This window comes from Malaya genurostris, chromosome 1 (genome assembly GCF_030247185.1).
Source record: "Malaya genurostris strain Urasoe2022 chromosome 1, Malgen_1.1, whole genome shotgun sequence".
In the NCBI taxonomy this organism is placed as follows: Eukaryota; Metazoa; Arthropoda; class Insecta; order Diptera; family Culicidae; genus Malaya; species Malaya genurostris.
Genome location: NC_080570.1, coordinates 157,083,482 through 157,101,710, shown reverse-complemented (window position 1 = coordinate 157,101,710; position 18,229 = coordinate 157,083,482). Strand labels below are relative to the sequence as shown.

The 18,229-nt window shown below is 40.2% G+C and overlaps 2 protein-coding genes across 2 annotated transcripts; one reads left to right on the top strand and one right to left on the bottom strand.

Moving 5' to 3' along the window:
- Positions 1 to 455: 455 nt before the first annotated feature.
- On the bottom strand, positions 456 to 3,570 carry LOC131426399 (nucleolar protein 58). The gene is made up of 6 exons (XM_058589099.1): positions 3,290 to 3,570; positions 2,891 to 2,967; positions 2,174 to 2,611; positions 1,584 to 1,984; positions 896 to 1,383; positions 456 to 833 (listed from the first exon to the last, which is right to left on the bottom strand). The coding sequence occupies exons 1-6, from the start codon at positions 3,332 to 3,334 to the stop codon at positions 564 to 566; spliced, it is 1,719 nt and encodes a 572-aa protein (XP_058445082.1). The 5' UTR covers positions 3,335 to 3,570; the 3' UTR covers positions 456 to 563.
- A 6,047-nt stretch (positions 3,571 to 9,617) lies between these two features.
- LOC131426398 (von Willebrand factor A domain-containing protein 8) lies at positions 9,618 to 14,854 on the top strand. Its single transcript, XM_058589098.1, has 5 exons — positions 9,618 to 10,454; positions 10,511 to 10,938; positions 10,998 to 11,162; positions 11,226 to 14,518; positions 14,592 to 14,854. Exons 1-5 carry the CDS (start codon positions 10,259 to 10,261, stop codon positions 14,692 to 14,694), a joined length of 4,185 nt encoding a protein of 1,394 aa, XP_058445081.1. The 5' UTR covers positions 9,618 to 10,258; the 3' UTR covers positions 14,695 to 14,854.
- Positions 14,855 to 18,229: the final 3,375 nt, after the last annotated feature.

Here is an 18,229-nt window from a genome sequence, read left to right as displayed (position 1 = left end):
CGAGAATGAAAACGCACTGAACTGCAAGAAGTATTTTTTTCACTCAAATGTTTAAAAACTCAACGCTTACTCTAATGTTTGAACAAAAAGCGAGAGAACTCATGGCAACGAGTTTATTTTGCTCAAATTCCAGTGTTCCAGTTTATGAATTTGAGTGATCGCAACTCAAACCATGAGTTATGTTCAAAGAGCGTGTACGCAAGTCGATCGAGTAATGTTCGAAAATTGAACAACTCGAACGAATGATGTTCGAGTTCATACCCAACTGGAACGAAATACAAAATCGCAGTGAAAATTTTAAAAGTAAATGGCAAGGATTGATTTTCAATCTCCAATAAAACTATACTTTTTACCAAATATTTTTTTTTGAAAAATGATAACCAAACGACTAAAATATCACCCATCTTATCATTTCTACAGAGAAAGGCACAATATGAAAAAAAAATATATATATATTCAAGGTTTTAAAAACAATTCTTAGAACTTTATTTTTTCGAGAAGGATTCAAAGTTCAAAATAATAATGAAAACTGCTCTGTGATTTAACGTTGCCAATAATACATTCTAACTACCGCTATCTCCGTCCGCTTGCTTCTTTTTCTTTTTCTTCTCTGATTTGGGTGTTGCTGAAGCAGGTTCATCCTGTAGCATCATACTTTCTTCGTTTTCCGCTTCTTCTTGCTCCTGCTGCTGTGCTCCAGCACTTTCGCGTTTCTTTTTCTTCTTCTTCTTCTTTTTCTCCTGCTGGGACTCGTCCTCCGGTTGTGCTTCCTCGACCTCGGTTTTCGCAGTCACCATCGAATCATCGATTGATTCACTTGTTTCGTCAAGAGTCTGTTGTTGAATACACTTCATATGAAATAACAGTTAAATTATGGAGGAAATGTTAAAAGTACCTTTTGTTTCTTCTTTTTCTTTTTCTTAGAAGACTCTCCAAACGTTGTATCATCCATAGGTTCGTCCTTAACTTCCTGCTTGACCTCGATTTCCTCAATCTTAACACCTTCGGAAAGCTTTCGCTTCTTCCCGATGGGAAGTGTGCTGTCTTCGCCACTTTTGAAAACCTTAATCTCGCTTTTCGCGTGATATTTCTCCAGTTTGGCCTTGGCTTTGCCCGTACCGGACAGTTTGGAAAGGTTACCCTCCTCGAGCATCCGGAGTCGAATTTCCAGCTTGGCACGATGCTCGGTACCGAGTTCCATTGTGACATCCTCGCCGAAAGCATCCATTCGGCAGGCCAACGATGCTTTGGCAGCCAGCGATCGGGAGATTTTTCCCTTATTCTTGGTGCTGGCCGACCCGATCAGACTGGCGTGGAAAATAATACCGTACTTTGGAGTGTCCTTTTTCGTTTTTAGCGCCCTGAAAAGGGCCTTCTCCGCACCTGAAATTGTGATGGTGATAATTTCAGAAACAGCTCGAAATATTTTCCGATTGATCCGGTGATTCCGGTGATCGTCAGACAGCCAAGGAAGTTATAATCACATTTGATCATGTTTTAGTCGCGAAACCATGTCCTTAATATCATCATTAGGGAGTAACTTAACTGTGGAAACAAAAAATAAAATGAAATTGTGAACTTACCCAAAATTTGCAGTGTCGATGCGGGATGTTTAGCCAAATTGACTAGTGAACCAGCATGGGAGATCAACCGGGCACCGATCGTATCACCAACGAGTACCGTCAGGTTCGGTGCCATTGCCATCATTCGGGTTTTCAGATAGTCATAGAGATGCGATCGATATTCGCTGATGGAGAGAATCTCATCACAGAGATTCTGAATGTTGAGGATGTCCTGTTCGGAAATTTCGGTACCCATGGAAATTTCCGCCGCTTCCTTTACCTTTTCTTCCAATTCTTCCGGTAGAATGTCGGACAAATCGTTAGTGGCCATGTTGTCGCGCGTTCCTACCAATTTGATGGTTTTGACAAACGCGATATTGTCCGTCAGAATCTTTCCCAATTCCGGGAAGTGCCAACCGTACCTGCCAACATTCAATGCTCTATGAACAAATGGGCATCGTGTTCCTAACTAGATATCAAAGTACATCATCAGTGCAGTGCAACTTTTCCCAACCAGATTGTGGTCGTTACGTAGTTACGCACTTAACATCATTTGAATGTACTTGAGAAGCTGCTGTTTTTTTTATTTCAAATGCGTGTTCAAAACTTACCATTCTCTGGCCCGCATGATGTAATTGTTCAATTCCTTGTCCAAATCATCCAGCAGACACTGAGCCTGCACAATCATGGTATCGATTTTATCGGGTGAAAACTTGAGTTTGTAGCGTGACAAGGAATGGGCCAGCCCGAGCGCCATCGCCGTCATCTCTTTCTTGGGAAGCCCCGACAGTAAATTTTCCGACTGCGAACGGATGCATCGCATCAGCTCTTGGACCGCTGTGTTGGAAACACACTGCAGTGCCAGTTTATCTTTGATTGCATTACCGAGTTTGGCATCCGCCACTAGCAGTTGATTCTGCACATCATCGGAAACTAATTTTTTGAGGGTTTTTTTCAGTGGCTTCGAAAGCTTCCCTTCCACGGCAGCTGTGGCCGCAGACAGGGCTTCCACAGTGTCAGCAAATTTTTCGAAATGCTTGAGTTTCACGCTGCAATATACGATATCAGATTAGATCCGGTGCCGGAAAAAAACCTCAACGGCGGTTGATATGAACATTAAAATTGTACGTGAACTAAAAACAACATTCGTAAGTCTTTCGGAATGTTGAGTGAAATGTTCAGATTTATTATTTGGTACTGTTTGAAAACATTTTCACAAATCTTTGCAGAGAATGTGGAACGCAGTACCATTCGGCGGGGGTTTGCTTGAATCTGAGTTCCAGATTAACTAGCAAACACGACCTATTTTTACATCTACTAGTACTTACATTTTATTTGCACGCTCTGGACTCTCAAACTCCAGATAAAGATTATCGATTTCTTGTAATTTCTTTTCATCCAAAAGCTAAAAGAAAAGAAAAATGAATGAATTTGGTGTTTCAAACACGACTTTTTTGTTACAAAATGTTTGAATCACATTCTCAACAGGACTTCAAAATAATAAATAAAATGGAGTTACGATGCTTTCAAATTTTGATAAGCTTCCATGCTTGTATTGCACGTGTTGTTTGGTGAAACCTAACCTTAAATTCTAATCATGATTTTTCTTCAAATTAAGCAAAAGACAGCACAAAAACAGCCTACACCGATTGTTGAAATAAACTCACACAGTACAACGGATAAAAATAATCGTATAATTCATATTTTTTTTAAAGAAAATTACTTACCTTGAATATGGCATAACCTGCCGGCGTCTCGTAGAGCACAAACATGGTTACTGTGAATACTTCAGTTCAGTACTAAAACGCACCTATTTATCACTATCCAAAATTTTACACGGATTCCTGTTGTCGGCAGTAGAGCGACGCTCGTAAAACTTTTCACTGGTTTATCATGGATCAAAATATATGCACCTTTCCTGCATAATCTAATTCGTCCATCCAGTAAACAACCAACAACTATCGAACTGAACTGTTCAGCTCCGGATGTTCTGATAAAAAGAAACACACGCACACGTTCGCCGAAACCAATCACTGGCGTGAACTTGACAACCTACATGCACTGACATATAATAATGTGTCAGATGTGAGTGATTATCTGCGCCACTGGTGGCGAGTAGTACAATGAGATAACTGTTTGCCATATTTTCAGTTCGGAATGAATTCCGAATCAAATCCGATTGGGCGAAAAGTATGAAATCCGAATCAATGCAGATTTCAGTGCAACAACCGATTTCGAATGAATTTCTCCTTCAACTTGTTTGTTCGGAAATCTATCGGAATTGAGTGAGAAGTTGCGGACTGAAGTTCTTATTCTTTCCCGATTTAGCATGTTTTTTCGTGCTGATTTTCAGTTTATTTCATTATAAAATAGATGGTATAAATTTGAATCTTCAAGAATTCCAGGATAAACTGTTGAAATTCGCTGGAAATCAACAAAAAGGCCAAGCCCTTGGCATCTTAGAGCTTAAGCAGTGTGCCTTAAACATTATATTCTTGAATAAAAAAAACAAAGGCCAACCTTAGTCAGCATCATTCATTCCACTGGCTAGAGTGTAATGAAATGGTGTAAGCCACCTAGCTTTTACACATTTACAAAATAAGCGAATTATTAATGACATATACAATGTGCGAAGTATACGTGGTCTCTCATTGTTTTTATGCGAAATATAGTCAACTTTGCCAGAAAAATATTTGAGCTCACTGATGATGAAGTACAAAAATGATGATTACCGGTCTTGGATTACATTTGTAACATTGAATCATCTCCGATTTCCATTGAAGAATTCGATCTTTCCGTGGTTATCGTCTCGTATTTATCTTCTGATGAAATTTGACGACGTTTCATATCGCGGCAAATCAAAATTCTATGCGGTAAAGGCCTACGAAATTGAGTTTATTTTTCGAAGTGAGTTTTGTATATGATTTTTCAGTTACTACCTGTTTTATGATAACTATAATAAGTGTCTCTTTTGACAAGTAATATCATAGTTTTTAAAGCTTCTATAAAATCATTTACCTAGACTAACAACTGGACTAAAAATAAAACAATTTGTACTAGAATAAAACCACGAAAACACTCTTAATATTGCATTCAAACATTTTCTTCAAAACATGATTGTCAGTTAAATACTTTCATAAATCTAGTTTTGTGTGTGTGTGCGTGTTCATTGGATGACAGTTTCACTCAGAGCAAATTTGAGGGTTCTAAAGTACATTTATGACACATTTGTTATGGGCTATTTGATTCAGGCCCGTGCGCAGGAATCAAAAGGTGGGGAAGGTGCAAAAATTGAAAGAAAAGTCAAGTTATTTGCACTTTCATATAAAAAGACTCTACTGTTGAAAAATTTTCTTTGGGGGGCGGGCTTAAACCACCAACCCCCCCCCCCCCCCTCTCTGCGCACGGGCCTGATTCGATTTATGTCTCCTTAGGTTAAGCGTAATTTGCATTAAAGAAAATTTCATGGCCGCCATTATGATGTTCTATACCAGGGTTTCCCAAAGTGGTCGATATAGACCCCTTGGGGTCGATATACTTTTTGCGGGGGTCGACGTAAACGAAAACTGACTATGAGGGTCGACGAGGTCTAGAAATCGACCCCCTATTGTTTGATATAAGTTGTTATTTGACATATTTACGCTAAAAAGTTGTGTTTATTTGACCTGACCATCCACAGAAATTGGTAAGTATTATGCATCAATATTAAACAAGCAAGAAATTGAGTTTTCAAAGGAATTTGTTGATGGGGGTCTGAGGTCTAAGTTAATTTAAGTAAAGGGGTCCATGACCCAAAATAGTTTGGGAAGCCCTGTTCTATACCGTAGCATTTATTGACCTCAAATATAGATGGCTTTCATGATTCATTTTCAGAACGTATGCACAAGTTTTAACACCACGAAATAGTTTTATACAAAAATAATAATACAATTTTTTGCAAAAACCGCATTTATTTCAAGGCGATTAGTTATAATTCTTATTTTTATCCATACGTTCACGATAAAATATGCATAGCAACTCGAACCAAACCTTTTTTTTTAGTTATGCTGTACAGGCATTTATTTTCGTTGCTTTCGACTTATTTGACTATTTTGAACCATTTGTTCCAAGTTTATGCCAAAAAAAACTGAAAAATCTGGCATTTCATATGCAGAAAATTGGAAAATCTGGTAAAATCTACCAAATCTGAGAACTATTGATGTCATTTTAAAATATTATAGACATTACTATTTAGTACAGACACTTATAACCAAAGATAAACTCAAGATAGAGTAGTCTGCGATTTCTTATGTATCATTTGAATAGGACCTCTCGGATGAGCTCGGTTCTCTATCAGTTTCAGTCTTTTGAAGCAAAACAACAAACGTCTGATCACTAGATGCGTCGTTACTATGACAATGATTGTTTATGTTTGGACAAGGGGCAAATCACTCTAAACTCTAGACAATCTCATACTAATAAACTCATTTCATTCCAAAATAATCTTCTCTAATCTCATTTAATCCCAACTAGTCTGGATAAGTTTGGGTAATTTTAAACTAATCCAACCTAGTTTTGCCTAATCTTGTTTGAAGTGTATCTGTCATTCGAGCTCGCAAAATAAAGTGTATGGCAAGTAAACAAAGAACGTTTTTAAGATGCTTTCTTAGGTAAATATATAAATATGGTAATATGGTAAAAAAGTATATCTGTCATTCGAACTCTTGAAGAAAAAAAACCCGATTTCGAAATATCGACTGTGTTTTGAATAAAAGGTAGCAAAAGATTCCTGGAACAGCTCGTGAAGCCATATCAAGCGACTCCCACCGACATCTGATCCGGTAGAATCATCCTAATAACGATCAGACCCTGTCAGCTTGGAGCGAACGCCATCTTCAGTTCAGCAACGCCATCGCACGGCATCACATTCAACCTATCATGTCAATTGTATGGGTTCACAGTGCTGCCATTTTGGCGCGAACGAATTTGACATTTCTATCACCATACTTCTATGTACGAGATTCGATGAGGACTCGCCTGAGGGCGCCATGTTCGCAAAAAAGGATGTTGCCAATGATTTGTTCGGGAAATGGGAGAGCTGGATATCTTGTTAATATGATGTCTTTGTAACGATACTGGAATCAATCGTCATCGCGGAAGGAGAATAAATATACAACGGCAACAGCTTGGAACAAATTGGACATCGTGGTATAATTTTCTATCACTGCTGATGCAATTCAATCATCAAGCTGAGTGGGATAACAAGACGAGACGCAGTTGACGGTCTAGTGTTTCCCCGTAGTAGTGATTTCAATCATGTTCAGAAATATTACGAATACGACAACTGTCTCGGATTTCAATAGTAAGTACTTTGACTTTGACTCAACTTTGATCTAAACTATAAACTATTTGCAGATACAATCAGCCAGCATTTCGTACCCGAATAACCAAGCGGATCATAGCAGATGTACCAAACACAAAAGTAAGTAGCTGGACAAGCTTCATCTCTCACACAGATGTATTCGATATTCTTACAGAAATTACCCGCCGATTTGGTTAAGGAAACGGTGTCCCTGTTTAAAACATGGATGGTAACAATGCAATTCCACTATTCAAGCCGAAGTTCTATGAGGATTGCAGCTCAACAGCAATCAACATTTTTAGAAGCAGCAACATACATATGTTACAGTAATAATAATAATAAGATTCCTGAAGTTTAGTAAATATACATAGACGCGTTGAGGCATTCTCGGGATCACTGTTGCCAGTAGAGATAATTATTCATTCTGAAAACTTTCTCCCCTTATAACATGCAATTATTTATCATTTAGGGGCTGGAGTCCACTAGGAGATTGATAGTACCTATTAGCTCTCTCCGGACTGTGCCAGCCTAGATGCCGTGTGGAATCCGGTGGAAAAAAATGAACCAAGAATAGATCCACTGGGTTCTTGCTTCCATGTCGTAAAAGGCGACAATTGCAGGAGTTTCTTTTTCCTTTCAGTTATCAGATATTTTCAATGTTTTACTTCTGATTACTCTATTTTACTAAATCATCTCTTTATTCAACCTATCAATTTCCGTCTAGCTTCGTAGAAAAGTTTTATTAGGAATGATTTCTTCTTCCATGTTATTGATTGTCTTTCAGGATTATAAAATGAATGATAAAAATCAACCATTGCGCAAATCCGTTTATATTACAAAGTTAATAACAGAGATGACATGTATCGGTATATTGAATGCATAGTAAAAAACACTTGATATTAATATTTCAAACAGTAAATTAATATTTTTCTCGGTAGCCGGCTGCCCAGATGAACTAATATAACCAATTAATAATTTTAATAAATAATTAAAATAATAAAGCGGAAATAATAAAGAATCAAGACGCGTGTGAAATCTGTTGACCTTTTTTTGGTGATTTAAAATGATTTTATAATAACTGTTTAGAATATTTCAATGCAATGAATCAACTTTTTTGTCTAAATCCTATTCGCTCGTTTATTTTGTATCACGTAGTTTCATTTATAAAAACGTGCTTAATCCACATAGCAGTGAGATGATACCTTTTTTTTATCAATCCGAATGTGTTTTTTTTGCATGACTAAAAAAAACGCGAAAGGTAGATGCATAAACGAGTGACTGCATACTCGACAGCCGGCTGTCCGGAGTTTTGTCAATTTCGGAGATTGACTGTTTCGTGCATTATATTGCCAGCACAAAGTAACACATAAAACGATAATACTTTAAAACATTCTTGGTAGCCGGCTACCCAGAGCAATAAACACATGATAACATTATTAAAACATTTACTAACAAAGTATCCTCTACTGTGATGCATGTGGGAATGCAGAGGATTCCTCGGTTCTTAGTAGCAACATGCATCGAACTAACAATCCTTTTCCTCCCAAGTAGATCTGCATTCGGACGTGGCCGGCGTCGGTATTGATCAGCATGCATGGTTCAATACAGTTTGCACAGTGTGAAACAATGTGTTATTCCCAAACATGTTACTTCAAAAAATCATTTTGCAATCTCAATTGGTCCAGATCAATAACGGAGTAGCAACACACGGGCGGTCTCTAATGCTAATGCTAATGCTAATAGACGCGTTGAGGCATCCACGCTGATCAATATGTGGAGAGTTGTACAACTAATCCTCCTACTAACGGTGTTCTACTGTTACTGTGTTGGATACAATAAATTTTTTATTTACATTGTGTATTACTACATCGAAAATGCAAAGACCATTTTTAATCAAATCGATATAATCATTTCCAATGGGTCAAAAGAACCAATGGTAGATTTCTTGTGTGTTCTCTTCAAGACAACAATTTTAAATAAATTGACCTGCGTTGAGCAGTTGCATAAAGAAAAAAAAAACAGAAAAGAAACAAATACTACTTTGACAGCTTCTTATATCAAAATAATGCTTTTCCAGATCTCGGCTAAACTTTTCTAATCCCCTTTTAATCCAGCGAGATCCCTGTCAAACTTTTTTACTCCCGGTAAAACTTGTTCGAGTTCAGACAAAGTTTAGAGTGATTTGCCCCTTGTGTTTGGAAAAATATCAAGTTACAGTATGAACGATATTGAGCCATTTTGCCTTACATGTAGTGATTCTTACAATAAGAAAGTAAAAACTGCTTAGAAGCATTCACCATTATTCTGAATAACGACGTATTGATTTTTCGATAGAATGTGGTTTGATCGAATCCAAGCTACCTTTGATTTTGTTAGCGTTATTGGGAATTATTGGCATTTTGTCGGAACTAGTCGACGCTTGTTAACATTACATTATTACTGAACCAACTGGTTTACGATTATTGACCCAAAATTTTTCAATGTATCGTATGGGACATTGTAATATTAAGTTGTAATCTTTGCTTATAATGAAAAGGGCTGCTTCTGTCGAAATGAGAAAAATCTCGTAAATGCCTGATAAATCTGGAACATTGGCAACTCTGATCACAGTCAAAACCGCCCTATCTTGCAACCAGTGTTGATTCTACATCGTGACATAAAATAGATGCACATGGAACAAACAAGCAAAAAAAAGTGTCACAATCAGCTGACTGATTGTTGTGTTGGTCAGCCAATCAACAATTTACGAGATATTCCGTAAAGGGCGTATACCTGCAGTGAATCAAACTTGAAACCGGCCTCCTGTCACGACGCCATCTTGATGAGATCAAAATCGGAACTTCAAAATCAGCTGTTTGTAACGTAAACAAACAAACAGTAATACATTTGTTTTATGCGTTTACCTTGTTTAGTGCACGAAAATTAGTGAATTTTGGATCGTCTCTCTCACAATAATTTGTCGGTTTACCTAAAATACAGCAGACAGTGTTTTGAGACATCAAGTGGAGATAATTTTCACAATTTGAGTGTCGCGATGAGTATCAAAACATCGCAGTGTTTGGGGCTTGAAACGCGAGGGGCTCAACGTAATCGGTATACTTTCAAATGGCTGGTGCTCACATACCGGTGTCAGATGGGTGCTTGAAACAAAGAAAATTAAACCTATGTTCTCTTTGATTTTTGCCATCGAACCAAAATAAAAAAGTATTTTTTTATGAAAAAAAATTGTATAATACGCCCTTTTCCAAAAAAAACATTATCAATAAAGTTATGCGACTGAACTTTGCTCCGTAGTGCTTCGGACTGCGTGTTGATTAGCTAACGGGAGGAAAAACGTCTAGTCATCTCGTTCGGAATGCTTCCACGGAACGTGCAAACCGTGCGACGATTGAACGTCCTCAAACGAATACTGACCAGCAGCAGCGGCAGCAGTAGTAGTTTCAGTTCCCAATGGTACCGACTCAGTTCCGGTGACGCAACTATTCGGATAGATGACGTCGAGAAGCAAATCGATTCACCCAAACAACCGGAGCTGGTTCCCAACGGATACGGTAGGTAGAACAGTTCGAAGTCACCGGTGATTTCCTCACCCATATTTAAATTACAGTGAAAGTAGCCAAGAATGGCGAGGCACAACTATCGCAAACTCGTCTGCACCATCTACGTTGGATGCTGCAGAAGGATAAACTGGGCCAGGATATGATTCTACTCGGCAGACCGGGCAACTTGCGACGAAGTTTGATCATGCAGTATTCGGAGCTAACGCGCCGTGAGGTTGAATACATTCTCTTGAACCGCGACACCACGGAAAGTGATTTGAAGCAACGTCGCGAGATCGCCGACGGGACGGCAACGTACTACAATCAAAGTGCCGTACGTGCCGCTACCGAGGGTCGCATTTTGGTAATCGAAGGGGTAGAAAAAACCGAACGAAATGTGTTGCCAATTCTGAATAACCTTCTGGAAAATCGAGAGATGCATCTGGAAGATGGAAGGTTTCTGATTTCCGCCAAGAACTATGACAGTCTGCTAGAGGTGAGTGCGGAAAACAAAAAAAAAACAAAAAAGATGAGGATTTTTCATTTATTTTCCAGAGATTTAATAAAGATCAGCTAGACCGATGGGGGTTGGTACGAGTTTCAGAGGATTTCAGAGTGATTGCGCTTGGATTACCGGTTCCCAAGTACAGAGGATCGCCTCTAGATCCTCCGTTGCGATCACGCTTTCAAGCGAGAGATGTCAGTGATGCACCGTACCTTGTAGGGCACTAGAACATATAACGAACATCTACGAAATCATTTTTTTTTATTTCAACATTCCAGGATATTCTGACGGAAGTAAAATTTTTAGCCGAAGCAAATAGTCCGGAAGTCCTTACGAAGCTCACCTCTTTCGGGTTTAGCGTACTATCGTCCGGCTCAACTCTTCCGGATTTTCCAATCGACAATCTTCGCTACGTCGGGATGTTAGTCAAAAACAATCCATTCCTTTCGGAGCACAGTTTACTCAGTAGGCTCTATCCGTACCCAGTATTCCTGGAAAAAGAAGGTATCGCTCTCACGAAATCTCTCATGCAATCACTGCACATCATTCCGGATCAGACTCCTTCAACGAATCTGATCGGTGTAGAAAAAGCCGCCGGAGACACTCTTTCCGTGGAACTCAAAGTTAACAGCAAACCAGTACGGTTTCAGCTACAGAAAGGCAAATCCCATATTCAGAATCTACCGAGCACCTACAAATCCACCAACTACCAGCAGAACCTTTTGGCCGAGCTGATTCAATCCATTGCCGTGGCTGACGTGTGTTTGATCGGTCCAAAGGGTTGTGGTAAATCGATCCTAGCGAGCGAACTTTGTCGGCTGCTGGATCAGCAGGTTGAAACAATGGTTCTGTATCAAGACATGACGGCACGTGATCTGATCCAGAAGCGTACCACTAAACTGAACGGCGATACGGTCTGGCAGGATTCGTCGCTTCTGCTAGCTGCTCTCAGTGGACACGTCATAGCACTGGATGGAATCCATCGGCTTCACCACAGTACGCTCGCTATTCTACACCGATTGGTGCACGATCGGGAGATGCAACTGTACGACGGCCGACGACTGATGCGACACGATCGCTATGATCGCCTTCGGGAGCAGGGTTTCACCGTAGATGACTTAACTGATCGAGGGATTCTTCGAATCGACCCGGCATTTAGAATCATTGCCATGGCTGAACCCCATCAAAAAACGGGCACCAACTGGATCACCTCGGAGACGCTGAATTTGTTTTTGTTTCATGAAATTCGAGGTCTTAGTCAGGACGAAGAATTTAGCGTCATTGACTCGCTGTACGGGCCACTCGACGGCACCATGCACCAGATATTGAAGGTAGCGCAGTATTTGCGAGGTGCAACGGATTCTACCATGACCAATCTGGCAAGTAATCTTTCCACCCGGCAACTCCTACGGATCGCGCGACGACAACACGAATATGGCGATCGTCTGTCTGGGCGATCAGCGCACAGCATCTTGCACAATACATTCCTCACAAAGTTTATGCCAAATTTACCTAGGAGCGTTTTAGAAACGGCTCTCCGCAAGTGTGCTGTCGTACCGAATACCGAAAAGCAACGAGACGAGCACATTACAATCTCCACGGATGGTGGAGTACTGCGGATCGGTAAGACGGAAGTACCGATCTATCAAACGGAAGCCGTTAGCAAAGTGCCTGATATTGTCTTCTACAATGTGCCGCAGCACGTGGCACTGATGGAGCGACTTTTGCAAGATTTCACCCTCGGAGAACATCTGCTACTGGTCGGTAATCAAGGAGTCGGCAAGAACAAGATCGCCGATCGTTTGCTTCAGCTGATGAATCGTCCACGGGAATACATTCAGCTGCACCGGGATACCACCGTTCAGTCGTTGACGTTACAGGCAAGCATTCGCGACCGTATCATCATCTATGAGGACTCTCCGTTGGTGAAGGCCGTCAAAAATGGACATGTGCTGGTGGTAGATGAAGCCGATAAAGCTCCGATCCATGTTACCTGCATCCTGAAGACATTAGTTGAAAATGGCGAGATGATGCTTTCTGATGGTCGCAAAATATGTCCACCTGTTAGGGGACCAGGTCCCACAAGTGCCGCGAACGATCAACTCATCTACACTCACCCCGACTTCCGGATGATCGTGCTTGCCAATCGACCGGGATTTCCCTTCCTAGGGAACGATTTCTTTGCCGCACTGGGAGACCTTTTCTCGTGCCACGCGGTCGATAATCCATCTCCCAATTCGGAAATCTACCTTCTGAAACAGTACGGTCCGGATGTTCCGGAGAATACCATCCGCCAGTTGGTGGATGCTTTCTCCGAACTTCGTGATATGGCCGATAGTGGAATCCTAAATTATCCGTACAGCACGCGTGAGGTGGTTAATATCGTAAAACATCTGCAAAAGTATCCCGGAGATGACATGGCTGAGTTGGTCGGAAACGTGCTTGACTACGATCGGCACACCCCGGAGACACTGGATCAGGTAACGAATGTTCTGTTGAAGCATGGACTGCAGATAGGTCCGTACGCAAAGAACGAACTGGCTGCGTTGCGGCGCCAACGGGAAATTCAGATGACAATCAAGAGTAACAGTGGCAAGGACGTTTCCGGTCCAAAGCACGGAAAGGTCGATCCGAACAATGATCCTCACGTCGGTGGGAATACCTGGGCTGGTGGTACCGGCGGTCGAGATACGGCCGGTTTGGGAGGGAAGGGAGGTCCGTACCGGTTGGATGCCGGACATAAGGTCCATCAACTGTCGGATGCTGAGAAGGACGATATTCCGGAACATGTCAAACAGGCGGCCCGTGACATGAACCGGAAGGCATTCGAGGCAAAACTGAAGGAAATCCAAATGAGTCAGTATGACCACAAGGTTTACATGGAATTTAGCGGGCCGGTGCAGAAACAGGTGCAACAGTTGCGGGTTATTTTACAAGCGCTACAAGCGAAAAGCAAGGAACGACAGTGGCAGAAACATCAAACTTCCGGTGAGATGGACGATACAAAGTTGGTGGAAGGGATCACCGGGGAAAAAAATATCTACAAGAAGCGAATCGAGCAGGATCCAGAACCGGGTCAACCCCAGGAAAAGCCGAAACGACTTAAGTTGGTGGTCGACGTGTCCGGTTCGATGTATCGCTTCAACGGTTACGATGGCCGATTGGATCGACAGATGGAAGCCGTGGTGATGGTGATGGAGGCGTTTGATGGGTTTGAGACTAAAATTAAGTACGACGTTGTCGGTCATAGCGGTGAAGCCGTAGAGATTCCCTTCATCAACGTGAACAACGTACCGAAGGACGACAAACGGCGGCTGGATACGATCAAGATGATGCACGCTCACTCGCAGTTCTGCTGGAGTGGTGATCATACGTTGGCAGCGACACGGAAAGCGGTAGACGATATGGCCAAAGAGGACTGCGATGAGGCAATCGTGGTGGTACTGAGCGATGCCAATCTTTCGCGTTACGGAATTTCCCCGCGGAACCTGAACGACGAACTGCAGAAGCAATCACCGAAGGTACAGGGTTACGTGATCTTCATCGGAAGCCTGGGCGACGAGGCGCAGCTGTGAGTATTTATTTCAAATCGGTAACGCTGCTAATGGTACTATGATTGATGGAATGTGTTTTGTTCATTTCAGGATCGCCAACAACATGACGGCCGGGAAGAGCTTTGTGTGTATGAACCTCGAACAGTTACCACAAATTTTGAAACAGATTTTTGCCGCCTGCGTGCTCCAGTGAGCAAGCTGAAACCGTTTTTTGCTGGGTGCTTTGTTTATATAGATTTAGGCGTAATTTGTTATGCATTTATAAACATTTTCTGTTATAGTTGTGTAAAGAAAGGATTTATATATCATTTGACAATAATAGTAAAATCTGAAAAGGATTTTTTTTCAAATAATTTACCGAAAGTATTTCATTTCCAGCAAAAATCACATTGTTGGTTTTACATCCGAAGCATTTCGAACAGTAAATGGATTGAAGCAGGCTAATTTACTCTCGCATTTTCCGAGGTTGAATATTGCGATCGAGTGAGTCTAACACGTTTTTTATTTTCGAGTACACGCAGAAAGAATAAATTTAAAGCAATTCTAACGATTTTGTCGCTGTTGGTGTAGTGACAATGACAATTCTGATTTGATTCAATCATTGTGTTTTACCTATCTCATATAGGAAGGCAATACAATCACAGTGAAAACCGACTTTTGTATCAAGGCCCGGAGGCCCATTCGATTCTGCTCGACGAATTGAGCAAATGTTTGAGCGTGTGTGTGTGTGACAAAAATGTGCACTCGATTTTCTCGGAGATGACTGAACCAATTTTCACAAACTAAGATTCAAATCAGCTGGCTTCATAGGTCATTATAAAATTTTACCAATATCGAACTTCCGGTTCGGGAGTATCGTGGTAAAATGTGCAGCAAAATGAAGAAAAATTGCACTCGATTTTCTCAGAGACCACTTAACCGATTTACATCAACTTATATTCAAATTAATGGCCTTATAGCTGGATATGAATTCCATATGGAACGGAAAAATGTACAAAATAAACTAAAAACGTGTACTCGATTTTCTCTGAGAAATCGCTCATTCAATTTTCACAAACTTAGGTTCAAATGAAAGATCTTATAACCCCATATAACACTAGCCAATTTCATCCGGATACGACTCTACAGTTCTGGAATTACAGCTCGATAAGTATGAACATTTCAGCTGTTTTTCAAAGAAGGGCGAATCTAACATTGACAGCAAATGAAGAAAAACATCTATGAATGTTTCGACTTTGGTCTCAAATCCTATTTCGGAACTAATTGGCTAAAGTGGCACGTTCCCCTAGTTATTTGGAGATTTGTGCCTAAATAGTTTCACCCTTCCTTATCAGCCATTGAAAAATCGCCCTGTTTGTAGGCATGGAACACGGAGAGCGAAACATACGTAAACAAATGGAATGACAGTCAGTTTCTCCCTTTATAATTCTTTGAATTACTAAGATTGCGATTTTCGTAGAATCCGAATTTTTAGACAAATTTGTAGAATTTTGAAGTAGATATTGGTAGGAGAGAGAAACTCGATTTGATCACTTTTATAAGATTCGTCTTTCTTTGAAAAACAGCTGATTTCATTTTCAGGAGCGCATGCAGGAACATCCCCGCATAGCGTTTTGGCTACCTGGGCAGCCATGGTCACCAGACGGCTACCAAAATTGATTCAGTGACGGTTGTCAAATCCAATTTGACAAAACAAAGTCGCCTGTATCTAAGTTAGCCGAGCGTTTTCATCTTCTCACCTTCGCTGAAAATGTCAAAGATTTCAATGTGGAAAAATCCTGGTGGATACGAATGTATCGTTTGAGTTATATATCTGGCAGCGGTGAGGCAGTCGGTCACCAGAATGTCTGCCAGCCATAATTTTCCAGCTGGCAGCGTTTAGTCAGCCATCTGGCAGCCATGCGTATGCGGGTCCAAGCTAGTACAAACTTTTTCAAAAAATCTGAGTAAAGCATACAAGTAAAAATCTGTTAAAAATCGCCGACTTTATACGCATGAATTAGCGTTGTATGCAAAATCTAACGCAAGAGCCCATAAGGGATTACTGGGCTGCTCGAAGCACCTCTACAGGAGAATTGCTACTTGGTGATTGCTTTTTAAACGACCGTTAAATTTCTTACACAAATTGAAATCTCTACTTGGATGTCTGTTCTCTGTGATTTGTACTTAGTTAATACAAAATGTGGCAAATATTTGCCAAGTAGATACATATGGACTATTTCAGAAGTACGATCGTAGGTCAACAAAACTGACGTAGACATTACCATCTTTCATACACTGAGGTCTCTTTTTACGCGGTTTTTTTTTATAATGCAGTGTCTTTTTACGCGGCTTTTTCACGCGGATTTCCGAAGTTACGCGTTTTTTTATGCTGATTTCCGAAGTTACGCGGTTTCTCAAAATTTTTCTATGTCTCAAACTTGTTTTTCACAAAAAAATTGATATTACACCAGATCTGGACGTTTCATGCATTTCTAAGATATTTGGCATCAAAATTTTTTTTCTCTTTAGTTTGGAGACCTCAGTGTCTGTCCTTTTTTTAAACCAATTTCAATTATGATATTAATATTATTATATTATATTTGGAGAGAAGGATTGATAAGAATACCGTAATAATCAAAAGAGAAAGTAAACAAAGAGAATCTCTCATTGTTACATTCGTCGTTTTGAACAACCTTACGTCAAAATGGCGTTCGGCGAAATTACTCTGAGCCTAAAAAACGTTTGAAATCTTCTCTTCCGAAAAGTTAAGAACAGCCAAACGGAGAACGACCACAAAGTAAAAGCCGGGCGCAGCATTCTAAGCAATTAAACCAGAACGCAATGCTTTTGTTGATGTCTCGGACAGCACAAAATTACGACTCAAGAAACTTAGACGCGCTACAAAGCTCTCATTAGTATGCAAAACGGAAAGAAACCTCCAACAGGACCCCTTCCATTTGTTCACTTCTCACAAACTCATGACAGCTTCCAGTTCTGCTCTGCTCCTATCGCTCTCAGAGATGACAGGTGAAATTTTCAAATATAATCAGACGGGGTTGAAAAAGTCTACGGACTTCTAGTTCTCTGTAAACTGGAGCTTACACGAAGACCAGTAATGCCATTATGTAATGTCATTTTTAATGAACATGTAATGGCAGTAATAATAACATCTCCATACAAATTCGGAATGTTATTACATAAGGAATGATAAACGGAATTGGTTTATCGAGCAAAAAAAAGTCACGACGGTTATATGTCTGTAAATTAAGACGAATATATGCGAAAAACTTGATTTTAAAAGTTGAAGGTCCAAAACATGACTTATTTAAGACAAATCTGCAGACCTGCGGGATCTCTGATCGCTCTGTACTTAGCAGAGATGCCAGATATTTTCATAGGAAATCTGTATTGATTCGTATAAATTATCTGTATTTATCTGTATTCGCTAATAAAATGAAATTGCTACAATACAATTATGTTAAAAGGTGTCATTCCAATAGATTATGGTTATAGAGTGGTAGATTAAATTTCATATCTTATATTATATTCATCGACGAAATTTTATAGTTTTTTCCTATCAACAACAATTGAATTATGGTGCCATATACTTGTCTAATTTGAAAATGTTCACTGCATAAGTTGAGATGGATTTCCAAAACCCAATATGCAACGTCGAGTCAGGTAATACAACTGTCAGTCTGACAATAATGTTTCATGATGCCAAGACTTGTCTAACTTTTAAGTTC